The 15,543-nt window shown below is 35.6% G+C and overlaps 1 protein-coding gene across 1 annotated transcript in view; it reads right to left on the bottom strand.

The window, feature by feature from the left end:
* The window catches only part of GABRB3 (gamma-aminobutyric acid type A receptor beta3 subunit), a 248,384-nt gene extending 232,915 nt beyond the window's left edge, over positions 1–15,469 (bottom strand). The window contains exons 1-2 of the mRNA XM_029951805.1: positions 15,359–15,469; positions 15,071–15,138 (exon numbers count right to left, since the gene is read on the bottom strand). Coding sequence (XP_029807665.1) covers positions 15,071–15,138; positions 15,359–15,431 — 141 coding nt within the window. The 5' untranslated portion in view covers positions 15,432–15,469. The remainder of the gene's footprint in view (positions 1–15,070; positions 15,139–15,358) is intronic.
* Positions 15,470–15,543: the final 74 nt, after the last annotated feature.

Below are 15,543 nucleotides of genomic sequence, written 5' to 3'. Positions count from 1 at the left end.
GAGGTCCATCCACTTTCCTACAAATGGCCGTATTTCATTCTTTCTCATTGCCATGTAATACTCTGTTGTATATATATATACCACATCTTCTTGATCCACTCATCAGGTGATGGACATTTAGGCTCTTTCCATAATTTGGCTATTGTTGAAAGTGCTGCTATGAACATTGGGGTACATGTGCTCCTATGCCTCAGCACTTCTGTATCCCTTGGGTAAATCCCTAGCAGTGCTATTACTGGGTCATAGGGAGTTCTATATATAGTTTTTGAAGAACCTCCACACTATTTTCCAGAGCGGCTGCACCAGTTTACATTTTCACCAACAGTGTAGGAGGGTGCCCGTCTCTCCACACCCTCACCAGCATCTATAGTCTCTTAATTTGTTCATTTTAGCCATTCTGACTGGTATGAGGTGGTATCTCAGTGTGGTTTTGATTTGTGTTTCCCTGATGAATGATGTTGAGCATCGTTTCATGTGACTGTAGGTGGTGCTGGGAGAACTGGACAGCAACATGCAGAAGAATGAAACTAGACCACTTTCTTACACCATACACAAAAATAAACTCAAAATGGCTGAAGGACCTGAATATGAGACAGGAAACCATCAAAACCCTCGAGGAGAAAGGAGGAAACAACCTCCTTGACCTCCACCTCAGCAATTTCCTACTCCACACATCCCCAAAGGCAAGGGAAATGAAAGCAAAACTGAACTCTTGGGACCTCATCAAGATAAAAAACTTCTGCACTGCAAAGGAAACAATCAAGAAAACTAATAGGCAACCGACAGAATGGGAAAAGATAGTTGCAAATGACATATCAGATAAAGGGCTAGTATCCAAAATCTACAAGGAATTCACCAAACTCCACACTCAAAAAACAAATAACCCAGTGAAGAAATGGGCAGAAGACATAAACAGACACTTCTCCATCCAGATGGCCTATTTTTAAAATTTTGTAAAATAATAGTACTGTTTTGTGAAGGTAGTAAAGGTGTAATGAATACCAAAGTTTCCAATAGATGATGCTTGTGTCTGCTCTAGCCAAGAGGGTCTTTTTGTTTTATAATGAATATACAGAACATGCATCCCTCCATGGAAAAATGTTCCTGACGGACACAATTGTGTATATAACAATCCATAGTTGTGCTGATTATTTCGAGAGTTCATAGCTAGATAAGAAAGAATCCTGCCTTCCTTTTCACTTAACTATTCTCCTTCTTGTTCTGCTCCTCCCATCATATCTGAAAGAAACATATATCAAACATCTGGTAAGTTTTGTTGCTTTCAAAACACCTAGGAATTCCTGCACAGGTTCCTTGTAGATTGTAAATCTACTTAGAAGCTTGTACCTGAAGTAGCTGCCACCAGGAGGATGATGGGCCCCATTTCAGGGAGTCAACAGCCTCTGTAGTTCAACTTTTATCATGTAAAAATGTAAAAAGAGCAGAAATAAACAATTTAATATTTTGCATAGTACAAATTGGTATATATCTACTTTCTAATAACATGACAAGCTACTTCACTATCTCAAGAATTTAAACAATAAAAAATCCTGTTTATTGCAACAATTTTACCCATTTTTGCCATTTTTATCCCTTAAAGTCTTTCCCATGCCTTCTAGTCCTATCCGTATTTCCTCAAAACTGCTTTTTAGAATACCAACAGTAATGGTTGATTATATATCTCTCAGCTTCTCAGGCGCAACTGTTTGTAGCCCTTTCTTCATTCTTACCTTTGCTCCAACCATGGAGTTCATAATAATTCATACCTCACACATTCATTGTCCAACTCACTCATTAGATTACTCACTCCTGGCTTTAGTCAAGCACCCTCTTCATGAATTTCTTCAATAACTTTATGTGGCACTGAGGGTGTGCCAGTGTCTCAAGTCTGAAGTGATATAGGCAGTTTGAACAGGTGTGCTTAACTGAAGAAATGTGGAAAATCCCAAATTATCATCATGTGAATTTCTGACATTAGACATTCTATTTGTTATGAGAGTGGTTTCAAACTAGTTAAGATACCTCTTAAATCTAAATATTTACAATGAAAGAAGCAGCATAAGTGTCTGCTAGTCAACACAGAGCAGTTGAACTAAAAAAGTCAAGTCATGAAACACAATACAAGAAGTAATTATTAAGTAGTATTAGTTATTTTGAAAATTAAAAAAAAGAAAGTTTGTTGCTTTGTCTCTTTCTAGCAAGTTCTTGGGTTGACCTATAAATGCAAGGTGCTTTGATAAATGTTGGATTTAAAAAATTTATACAGATAGCCTATTTCTGGACTGTTAGAACAAGTGTAACTTAAGTATAGCACTTCACATTGAAGCATAAAAAATAGCATTCTGTCATACATATTCACAAAATAAGCCCCCACACACCTCTTCTGTACCATCTCAACAGGCTCTACTCTCAGTATAATGGAATTTCACCATGTTTTATTTTATATTTTAGACTTTTGTTGCGATTGTTGTAGTTTTGAATTTCCATTATAATGTTGATAGTCATACAAAAGAATATCTACAGAAGTGAGATCAAGAAACACTCATACTTATCTGGTAATAGACACAAAAAATAGTGCAGTAATATATGAGACTGATTTGTCAGTCCTTCTTCCTCTGGTTAACTGACAGTTTCTATTAATATTGTAGCATGAGCAGGTTCTGATTTTTCTGTTTGCACATATTGCATAATCAAGCGCAGTCTTGGGCAAAGGTTGGCATATCAGAAAATTGGATGTCAATTAATAGATACTTGCTTTCCTGTAAACATTTGTTCAACAAATTTCATTGTCCATTCCTCCAAAAAATGTTGGAGAAAAAAAAAAAGGATTTTCCTAAATTGTTTTAGAAACTGAGAGATATGATAAAAGGAGAAACATTTCTGAGCCAAACTAGCTCTTGAGATACCCAAATTTTGCATTCAAAATCCCAGAAATATAAATGGTGAAAATGAGGTATAACCCTCATTTCTTATCTGGTAAGGGGAGATAAATGTCATTCAGATAAGTGACAGAGAGACAATAGAGAACATCTACCCCTTTATTTGGCCCTTTCTCTTTAATCTCAGTAAACCAGCCATTGTTCATGCTCCTCAGTCAGATTGGCTCTACTCTCAGAGTGCTAATTTGGTTACATTTAGAACAAACTGTCTTTCCCTTTTAATATCTGGACTTTGCTAGAGCCTTCATATCCCTGTTGTCTGTGGAGAGGGAAAGGGAAGGAGAGAAAGAGCAAGCGCAAAAGAGAAATACCTTTGAGGAACAGGTGTACACGCGGCTACCAATATAGACAAATTATTTCAAAATGGTAAATTAAGAAATCACTTATTTACTCTGTTTAGAATATGCCACAATAACTAGATATTACTAGATACTAGATATTATTAGATACTACAGATTAGAAGGATTTCACCTACAGTGGAAAAATATAAGCTAATTGATTTGAAAATTACTACTACTATTACTGCTACTACATTATTACTTTGGTTACTGATTGGTTGTATCTAAGATTGAGTCATACTATGCATTTTAATCTATATCACCCTAAATAGGTAATTTCCTAATATGTAATAATTGTCACACCCTAATTTTTCCTTTCATGGAATAAAATTAGAAAATTTTACATATTTCCTTTTGCAATCTCTAATAATGGCAAGCTATATTGTCATATCTGTATCCACACAAGTTTAGTTTCTTGGATTTTATGTATGAGAAATTTGATTTTAAATGAAACTAGGAATCAAGAAAAAGGTAGAAAATGGTAAAACTTTATTTTTTGTAGAGGCACCTCAATATGTAAATTGTATCATTGAGGTCTAAGTTTAAATTTTACTTCACTGAATGCTGGCTTTTCATCCCAACCTAGATAAATGTGGCAGTACAGATGACACAGACCAAACCTATGCCCTCTTCCTTTTGGACTGTATTATGAACTCAAACAATATTAAAATGATGCTATGCTATTAAAATAACACAGTAGATTAAAAAATAGTCCATGAATTATATTTATATTTAAATTTATTTAAAAATTTAAAAACCTGAATATAGACAATTTGGAGCCCAAGAACAACTAAGACATTTCCATGCTATTTTTATTTTATTTATTTATTTATTTATCTGTTTGTTTGTTTTAATATAATTTATTGTCATATTGGTTTCCATACAACACCCAATGCTCATCCCAACAAGTGCCCTCCTCAATGCCCATCACCCATTTTACCCTCCCCCATCCATGCTATTTTTCTTAGGTTATAATGTAAAGGGTATACTTTGAATACAAAAATAAAGCAATTTAACATAACATTTATGCAGTTTTTGCTCATAAGTTAGTAATTCTACATTCAGACCAAAGAAACAAATACCACTGTTTGAGACTGAAAATTGATGAGCATGGATGCAAATGGTTAAATCCCAGCTCTTCATGTACAAAATGTCTGAAGTTCATAGCACAAAAAATAGGTAGCCCCAAAAAATAATTTTCAGGTTCACACTACCCATGCTTAGACCACAAGGTTGAAGGCTGCCAGATCACCACCAGTTAAATAACTAATTACACCAAATGCAGTATCAAATGATAAGTAGTGGTCTAAGACAAATAGAAGGATCCCTTATTTTTCTAACTGTTCACAGACTCTAAGAAGCACTGAAACCAGAGCTAGAAGGCAATTTAGAGAATCCTATTAACACACTCTTTAAAAATATCAAATTGAAGACTATTGAGTCTGAATGACTTGTTAAAATTCCAACAAACCCTTCCATGGGATCTAAGTGTTCTGAGAAGCAACACTTTCCACTGCAGAGGGCAATCTTGCAAGTTAGACCCCCTATAGTCTCTAAAGGCAAAACACCCTGGAGTATTGAAGAAATCACCTAGATAATTAAAATTCCAAACCATTTACAATAATAAAGTAAAGTCTGAAGCTTTGAGAGTGGCTTTTCAATCTTAAAATTAAGATATAAATTTGAAGAAATATAGCATTATGCTAAATGAAGCATAACATGGGAGGAAAAATATATATCTTAAACATATGTATACTTTTCTTTTAAATATTTACATTTTATATTTGTAAATATTTCTTATAAATCTATTTTTATATATTATACCTTTTTATATTTTCCCATACATAGAGAGACTATATTTCCAAAATAAGGATCCTCCTTTTAAAAAAAATTTTTATATGTTCTTTATTTATTTTTGAGAGACAGAGAGAGACAGTGCAAGGAGGGGGAGGGTCAGAGAGAGAGGGAGACACAGAATCTGAAGCAGGCTCCAGACTCTGAGCTAGCTGTCAGCACAGAGCCTGATGAGGGGCTCGAACCCACGCACTGTGAGATCATGACCTGAGCTGAAGCTGGACACTTAACCGACTGAGCCACCCAGGCACCCCAAGAATCCTCCATTTTAAAATCAGTTTTCTATACTTCTAAATACTAAAAACATACAGGCAAATAAACAAAACCCCATTTACTATTATAATCAATTAACATTCTGAGTCGTTTTATATTTTCTGGATCTACTTTGATTTACCTGCTCATTACCACCAATCTTTTAAACCTTTGAGCCCATCAGAGATCTCCAGTGGGGCCAACACTGTGGTGGAAGCAATATTTAGCAATATTTCCCCTTTATAGCATTACTGTGGTTTAAGGAAAATCCAGAAAATGCATCTGCCCTCTAGGCTTTTGTCACTGACTATTCATAAACATGTATAAATTCTTCTTAGAACTATAGATAATTAGTCATAGGGGAAATTTTAGAAATAACTTAATCTAGGAGATGTTAAATATGTTTATCACAAGAATCTTTCATCCAAAGCAAATCTTATTTTACATATAAATATGAATAACATAGAGACCACCATCTAAAAACCACCAACCAAAACCAACAGCCTCAAGGAGCCATATTTCGCTTTCAATATTAATCTGCTGCTGTTGGCCCACGAGCCTTTTGCATCTCTTTTAACATGTATATCTCTGCCTCGTATCATGTACTTATACTCTTATAATACAAGAAAGGAAAGAAGGTAAAAACACACAGACTTCCCTCAGTCGATTATAACAGGTGTTTAATCTTCATTTCTAGAAAATATCACCTATTCCTATTTGTACTGGTAGATTCTTGATCAAAATTGTACAGTCCATGCTGTGGACACAGTCACCAGAAAAAGTTTTATTAATCTAGTAATCTTCTCAGTTATCATTCACAGAAACTGGCCATATTGAAAACCACTATGATTCACTGGATTAGCCCCGTATTTTCTAAACTGTGTTCTATAAAAAACTTCTTAAAGAAGTATTTATTGGGTCCTCTATTCCCCCACAAAGAAAAATGCCCAATGAAACATAATTTTTTAAATATTGAATTTTTCACCCCTTTCATGAGATTTACAAAATCATTAGCATATTATGGGCCTGACAATTACTGCAGCAAAGAAACCTATTTTCCATCTTTAACACAATTTCCGATGCTATTTGAGCAGAAATATTTTGATTACAGGGCCCACATTTACTTTCTTCAGAACAATATTCTCTTAAGCAACTATTATTTTAGCCCACACCACATGAAATGACACTCTCACAGGAAATTTTGGTGCCCAGGGCCAAAACAAAGGAAACATTCAGAAGTAAAAACTCATTCAACAGCACAATTAAATATGGCTTCATACTAATGAATTATCTGTAGAATGTTTAATAGCATAAAAAGGAATATACCACAATCAATCCTGGTCCTCATACACTCAGTTCTTCCCATTCTTTTTTTTTTTCCTATTATGTGTACTCATCAGTGGTGAGAAATCATGCTTGGAGAAGAACACCTAGCTTTGTCCACCCTTGCAATAACTCTAGCACCAGACAAAGATTCTTGGTCTATAGTTTTGAAATCACTAGTGTAGATAACAGGAATGTCACTGTTTTCCATAAGTCAGATGTTTTGTTGTGTTTTTCATTTTTTAGGGTTTTTTTCTATGACAAGTTCACAGGAATCCTCACATATAGTTCATTTTATATACAAATAAGGGAATTTCTGCAATAAACAACCCCCAAATAAAAGGAATATCTGCAGTAAAACAAATTGAAGATACAGGTTTATCGCAGGGTCATTTGCTACACAAATTCATTTACTAAAGTATATTCTATGGAACGGGTCTTGGGCTCTGTAAACATTCTAGTTTACTTTCCATCTGATATTTGGACTTAACTCTTAGATGGATTTTTAGAGTCACCATGACTGAAAAAATAAGTAGTATTACATTAAATTAGCTGAATTGTTGATTATTTTAATACAAATTTTGGTTTGCATAGACTCACACAGGCACACATACAGAAACATATTGCAGTGGGTAACACAAAATTAGTTTCTTCTACTCATTAAAGTTATCAGCTGGTAAGTCTTATTCAAAAAGTTAAAGTTAAAAAGAACAGGGATGTTATGTTGATCTAAGTAACTAATATTTTATATACAAAGGCATATATATCATATATACATATATATCAAACATGATCAGGATTATATAGCTTTAAATCAGTAGATTTTCTTATCCTTTAAAGTCAATCCAAAATAAAACAAATGCATTTCATGTCATGAATCATAGCATGTGGATTTAGCAAATATTTAATACAAAATGAATTATTTCATTGTAAAACTAGGATAACTGGGATAAAACACAATAATGTTGGATTCAATAGAATCCACAAGCTCTTTCAGATTGACTGCAGAAGCACAAATTAGGACATTGAAAGAACTGTGACATTCTCACTTCTTAATTTTGTTCCCATTCACCTGAAATATCAGACCCACGCACACTAAAACTTTTGTTAGTTGTATTAATGTCTCTTTGTGATGCTTAAGTTTGGCTGAAAAATGCAAAGAGAAACTGGTGCCTGGGTGGCTCAGTGGGTTAAATGTCCAAATTTGGCTCAGGTCATGATCTCATAGCTGATGCGTTTGGGCCCCACCTCTGAGCTTTCAGCACAGAGCCTGGACCCTGTTTGGACTCTGTGTCTCCCTCTCTCTCTCTGTCCCTCCACCCCCACCCTCAAAAATAAACACTAAAAAAAGAAAGAAAAATGAAAAGAGGGATATATGAGTTAATGCTTGCAAATGACTTCTACTACTTGATGTGGTCTCCTGATAAGGAATAAAAGAATTCTACATCACCAGCCAGAGAGATTAGAAGCTTAATGGCTGGCATAAATGGTCCAGAAGTAAACTGTGCTGGAAAGCTAGCAAACAATAACCACTGCGACCTCATTGCACTACTGAGTGGCCATCAGGAAGAGAAGGCAAAGCCGAATGAATCCTTACACAAAACAATCAAAACTTCTGTGGAATATAGAAAAACTGAATCCAAATATACTTGACAAGTAGACATGAAATTCTGAGTGCAAAAAAGACAACAATGATTGATGTTTAGATTATCCACACCAACACCCTTTTTACTTTGAAATCAGCATAAAATCTCTCCAATAAAGAAGGTAACAGCTATAAAAGAGCAGCTGGAAGTATTATATTGTGTACAATTATACAAATTCTGATCGAAATAAGTCCCCTATGATAAAATCTATATACATCACATTAAGCCAGTAAAAGCTTCTTCTTGACCATAAGCGCAAATGCTGAGTTACAAAAATATTTCATTGGAAAGCTACATATCTATTTATTTATGCACTTATATATTCATTCATTAATTCATATACTTTCTTTCAACAAATATCTAATAGGTGCCTTTCAAGTGTCAGGCCATGCAAGGACTGTCCATAGACACAATTTTGCTTCATGGAACTTATAGTCTAATGGAAAAGAAATGAAGGAGAAAGACTTTAAGCAAATAAATACGCCCTAATGATATGTGACTGTAATAAGTTTTATAAGTAGAGAATAAGATTTTATGGAAAACTAGAATGGTAAGATTGAATTTAGACAACAATGAAAGTCACAGAAGAAGCTAAAATCACATGTGCTCCAAACAAATCATATTCTGCTGCTCTGTAGCATAAGGTAGAAACACCAAAGAAGCAGGACCAAGTGCCAGCTTTTCCATGTAGTAAGTTAGTGCTATTCCTAAGGTTGTTTTCTCTTCTCAAAAGTGAAGATGAGGTTAACACCAGTATTACCTACTTTACAAGTTCATCACTAGGTTTGAAGACCAAATACAACAAAATATTTGAAGTATTTTATAAACTGCAAAATAGTATAAAACTCATACTTCCCTAAGTTACATCTCAACATGTATTATAAAATTATTTGAAGGATTCCAAATGGTTGATAGGCTTCTTATGCAATGACAGAATGCATGATACAATACAGAACCTATATAAGAAAGAAAGATTCTGACACCAACAGAAGAAAACAAGAGTCATAATAAAATTTGAATTCATATTGCTTTTTTTGCAAAAATCAGAAAAATCTTCATATGTAAATAAGCATATTTGTACCATCTATTCAAGCCAAATACTCCTAAGTGCAACACATCATACAAACCCTGAACCAGGCACACACTCAAACAATTGGTGGTTCACAACAGGAAAATGTGTGTAAGATTCATCTTTAAAGAGGTAGCAACATAAGCTTTACAACCTCCCTGAGGGAAAACACAGAAAGCATTCTCTTTGCATTCTCAATACCATTCCTTACAATATTAAACACAGACCTCCCTTCACAAAAAGCATATTATGTAAGGTATTATTTTCATCCATCTCTGAGGTTGATTATATGCTTTCTTATCAGTGCCCCAGCATTGATGTATGATCATAACTTATGCATGAACCATACTGCCAGTGAAAAGTAATGTCCTCAATAAACAGCCTTACCTCCAAAATGCAGCAACCTGGAACCAAATGCCAACACACTCTGTGGACCTTGCTCCTGGAGTGCCTTCCATATAAGCAGTTTTCCAATCCCAACTGGGTCAGAGAAATATTTTTTCCTTTCTGCTGAGTCATCCCCCAGCTTACTTTGTAATAAGAGCATTAGGACATTCCCAACCTTTAAAATGCTAATAATTAATGTGCAAATTCTAAATATGACCCAGGCCTCTAGAAAAAAATCAGTTAAGGATGGCTTTCTACCATGTGTTTGTGTAGCTGTGATTGTCTTTACCATGATTTTTTCTGTAGAGCTAAGGCCTTTGTGACAATACTTTGCAATCAATTCCGTGGGCATGCTATGGGCATCTGGAAAGCCTGTGACTGTTTTACTGAATGTTAAGTAACTTGCCTAAGGTTAGATCTTCCATTAGACCTGAATATAGAATCCCAACTCCGATCCCATTAGGTTTTTTTTCTGCACACTACCTGGACTCCTGGGACTCAGTTCTTCCACCTGAGATTCTAGCATGGTGGTGGATACTGAACTCCGGTTCATGATTCTCTACTGACAAAGAAACCTTTGGACACTGAAAGGTGGGAGGGGGAATTGATTAACATAAATTGGATCAAAAAGGCCTAAAAGTTGAATTCTCCAGACCTCATATCTCGCTCTTTATGGAAAGGGGAAAGACAAAGTGATAGTGCAAACCTTTGTGTGCAAGTATGTGTATGCATGGTTTTGTACTTGAATAAGATTGTATGCATTTGACAGTGAGGCAGCTCCAAAGCTGTTTTTTGTGAGATGAGCCAAAACTACATCATATACAATACTTATTTCACACTTAGAAATTTTTTAAAAAGTAGATTTTATAATTAGAAAATGCAACAAACAAGAAAGGAATGCAATAGAACTAGAATAATGGATGAATATGCATCTCATAAAAGCTAAGGATACACATTATATGTTACTTAAAAGGATCTCATGACCAAAAAAAAATCATAATTTACATGCATGATGTCAGAAAAAACTAATCCTGTAGTTACATTTTCATTAAGATTAAGTTATTTTTAGTGGACTAATTCAGTATAAAGTAATAACAAAATACAAGACAAATCATGAAAATTGCTATTAATAATACTAGAGTTTGAATCTAGTGTTAAATATTCAACACTTTAAAATTAATTAATTAAAAATTAAGTATGGGTAGTTTCTCCTCTAAATTAATAAATCAAACAATGACTTATTCTAATAAAAAAGAACTCATGACTACTTTAAAATATTGTTTCCATTTTTAAGTTTATTTTTAAGAGTTATAGAACTACTTCATTCTCTGAGTAAAAATGCTGTTTTGAAAATATAATTTTCTAATTGTTTTATATCTTTAATATTTATGTTCCCTATGCTTTCATTTATTCATATTTCATTATTTATGCTCCATATATTCATCTCTCCATCTACCTATTCAACACATATTTATATTACACACTAAGACCAATGCTTAAGCATCAGGGTTATAATTAATATATGTATATATATATATATATATATATATATATATAAATTTTCAGTCAACAGTGTTCTTTCACATATGCAATGTCATTTAAAGAAATATGTAGACTAAATCTAAATAATTACTTAATCATACATAATTTTTAAAAAAGACATTTTAAAACAAAAAAACTAAGAGAAACAAATGAAGTTATATAAGACAAAATGGTCTTTGTTTGCTGTCGAATCAGCTAATTTTTTTAAAAGTGCATGAAAAGAAGAATTGGAAGATTAGGAAAAATGAAAATGTAGAATATGTTATCCATGAAACAAGTTACAGCAAAATAATGTTAAATAGTAAAATACTAAAATTCATTCTTAGAATGTTTCTACAAAATACCAAAAAGCATGATGATGTACACGTGTATATATACAAATATGTCTATTCATTGGTTTATTTGAGGACAGAGGTGTTCTTTGGGGGTATCATCTATAGGTACTCCGTGTAGATAAAGATTGTGCTTTGCAACTGTTTAAAATGTAACAATATTACTATTATGCAGTGTATAGTATTATTCTTTACAATCACCCCCAAAAGCTCATGAACAAGCACATATCTGTCCCATCTTGAGATATACAAGCTTTATATATTCTTATTTGAAACATCAGTAAATTTTTATTTCACTAAATATGTTTTCAAAAATATAGCTATGAAAACTCAAGAAAAAAATTCAAGGAATAAAAATTCCATGATGATTTATTCTTAATTTTCCTGTAAATTTTGCTTCTGCTGTAACATCCTCATTCTTCTATCTAAATTTATATTTTAGCCAAAAGATTCACCTGAAACTACATCTCAGATCATGTCAATCACCTGCTTAAAACATTTATGGGGCTACTTAACAATCTGCATTTGAAATTGGCATGGCAGAACAGAAGGTAAGTGAACAGTTTTTATTACTTTTCCAATTTTATCTTTTGAATCTCCACTTCACAATCTCCTATCTTGCTTATCTATCCATCCATACTTTTGCCATCTTTCTTCCCTAATCTAGAACACCCTCCTCCATCCATGCCAGTTGCAATTCTACTCCTCCTACTTATTCAAGAAAGTTTCCATGTCAGAAATAATCTCTCTCCGTCTTCCCCAATCTCTCCTCCGCCTTCCCTCTCTCTCTTCTGTATGTTCCTTTCTTTTGTTCCTCTAATGAAACTGACCATATTTTACTTTTTGTTACAAGCATTTGACATATCTCCTCTAATAGCTACAAAACCTTTAAGACAAGACCATTTCTTTAGTTTCATTACTTCACAAAACATACTTTTGTGTGGCTAGTAAGATGATTGAGGAAGCTCATAAATAGAATTTATAGTTTCAAATAACATGATTGAATGATGGTTCTAATCTTATGCTGGAATTTCTCTGCTCTGTTCTTATAAAATGTGACCTCCAAAATGATAATTAACCATTTATTTGAGGTTTCTTTAATAATAGATCAAATATCATAACTATAACCATGAGCAAACATGTTAAGGGAAGTCATATTTTTCCAGCATATGATTTTACTCAATCCACTTGTTGAAGATATTTCAAATGCAAAGCAATCCCATCTGTCCAATACCCTTCAATCTTCAATTCAATCAATTCCCAATTTTTACTTACAATAAACTTCTTTAGAGAACTACAAAAATTACCATCATGAGAATGCAAAAAATTACATACAAGCATACTATTGCTATCTTATGCAAAATTATTAGCTTTGGGATGCAAACTAAAGAATATTCAGTATAATGGCTTGTATCTTCAATTTGTCTTTCTATTATTGGGTCCAGAGAAAAATGAGACACTTCAATTTATGGTACATGAATTAGGCAACTATTGATGAAGTTTTTACGGGTGCCAAGTATCAGCATGAGGACAACTGGATAACTAAGTTTAAAAATTAACTCAAAGAAAATGTGGAACTGTCTGCAAAAACATTCTCCTTATTCACCTGGTTGTTTTAATATTGTATAGAGTTCTTAAAGAGCCACATCAATATATTTTCTCTTTCATTTGACATCCAATATAATGATTTTTGGTATAATAGTCCACAAATTATTCAATTATCTTGTATAAAGAATTGTTTCTAGAGGATGTGAAATTCTCAATTGAGAAAATCACAGATTATGTCAACTTGTTTTTTTAAGATCATAAAATATACCTTATGTACAGAAATATTTTTACAAAATTATAAAAAAGTAAAACATGTGTAATGTTAATTTTTAATACTATGTATGTAAAATCATATTACTTCTGTGTTTCTTGCTAACACTTTCATTATTATGGCACCTTGTACTAAAAACGTCCTTACTGTTATACATTGAAAGAAAAGTACATTAATTCAAAATCACATATTATAACTTAAAAATTTTAGATTGAGAGTGAAAATTTGATGAAAAAAATTTTGCATAAAGACTTCTTCCTTAAAAATCCGCAGTAGTATATATTTTTAAACATATCTTGCTAAACAGTCTATACAGTTTATTTTTAAATGTTTGCATTTCTCTAAATTATTGCGATTTTTCCCAAAATACTATCCACAAAATAGTGGCTTCAAAAATGTGAGCCCTTAGTTTTAAATACAGACACCCCAAGATTCCACTCCATGGTTGGATCAGAATCTCTTGGAGTGAGGAACCTGGGAGTATGCATTTAAAACAGGTTTTCTCAGGTACACCAGACTTGAGAAACCTACTGGGTCTATCTCAAACCATGCCTCATTATATTCTTAATGTTATGTTAGAAAGAAGAGTCGCCAAATGGTTTTTCCCAAAAAATATTCCTTCCAAATGCTCACTCTTACAATTTCTAAAGTGCCACTCAACAGAAAATTAAATCTGTTTCCAAATCCCAGAATATTTCAGCTCAATTAACAAATGAAATGGGTCCTTTTTCTCCTTATTCTCAGTTGTCCTAAAGTGTCCTGAGCTAAATAGCCCATGACATCCCCTTCGCACCTCAGGACACAGACCTCGTCCTCCGCTTTCCACAGGTTACAATACTGAGTCCTGTCCACATTAACATAGCTCTAAGTGACACTGAGCTCACTAGCCTTTGACTCTTCTGACAGAGCTGCCCCTTCAGAGAGACCTCCTGCTGCCCGGCCCTCCAGTTTTCAGAGCCGCCCAGGCTCCGTCAGCACCTCCGACAGCGACCAGCGGAACGGGATTCCGCGTTTCACTGTCCAGGAGCCTGCTCTTAGAAAAAAGCCACTAAGACCAAGGAAACTGACCTGAGACACCCTAGAATTACACAAACCACTGCCCCTCGTTCTCTCCAGCTGCCAGCATCTTTTTCCAAACAGCAACAAAGGAAACCTTAAGTACCTTTTACCTAGAATATGAGCCACCCCCACAACTCGCCTTTCTTCCTGGGTCCCCAGAGCCTGTTGCTAAGGAGGCGAGACTTAGGAAGCCTTAGGACTAGGTGACAGACGGCTGGAGGAGATAGGAGCACGAGGGCTGCGGTGAAAGCCGAGCGCTAGGCCGGCCCAGGACCCCTTCCTTCCGCAGGAAGGCTGCGCCCTCCGCATGGCACCGACGCCAACTACGCCCCCCGCGCACACCCAGAGGGTGGAGGGAGCCGCACGAGCGAGAGGCTGGCTCCCGGAGAGCCTCTCCCTCTGCGGGCCAGGGAAGCCCGGCCCCGTCAGACAAGGCCTCTGGCCCAGTACTGTGGGCCCAGGCAGTGGGGCAGGGGCTCCGGGACAGCCCAGGGGAGGGCAGGCACTCACCATGTTGACTTCGGAAACCATATCTATGCTGGCGATGTCGATGTTCATCCCCACGCAGACCGGGGGACCTGCGGGAAAAGCACGACACAGTGATCAGCCAAGCTCGGGCACGGGGTGCGGGTGTCACTGAGGAAAGGGGTGTCCACCTGAGAGGGGACAGCAGGTGAAATGCCTCCAATCCCCCACTCCGCCGCAGCTCGGCTTCAGTGCCCCCCGCCCTCCGCCTTCATCCAGGCCGCCAGCGCGGTGGATCGCGCATCCCGCAGCGGCCGCGCACACCCCACTTACCCCCGAAGTCGGGTCTTAGGCGAATGTCGTAGCCTTTCAACAGCTTGTCCACCGTCTCCTTCACAAAGGACATGTTCCCAGGATCGTTCACGCTGGAGGAGGGGGCAAGGAGTAGAGAAATCAGGGTCAGGAGGCGGCTCACCCTCCAGCGCCCAGCGCGCACACCCGCGCGCCATGCCCGCTGC

Source organism: Suricata suricatta, chromosome 9 (assembly GCF_006229205.1).
Source record: "Suricata suricatta isolate VVHF042 chromosome 9, meerkat_22Aug2017_6uvM2_HiC, whole genome shotgun sequence".
NCBI lineage: Eukaryota > Metazoa > Chordata > Mammalia > Carnivora > Herpestidae > Suricata > Suricata suricatta.
This window is presented reverse-complemented; position numbering and strand designations above follow the sequence as displayed.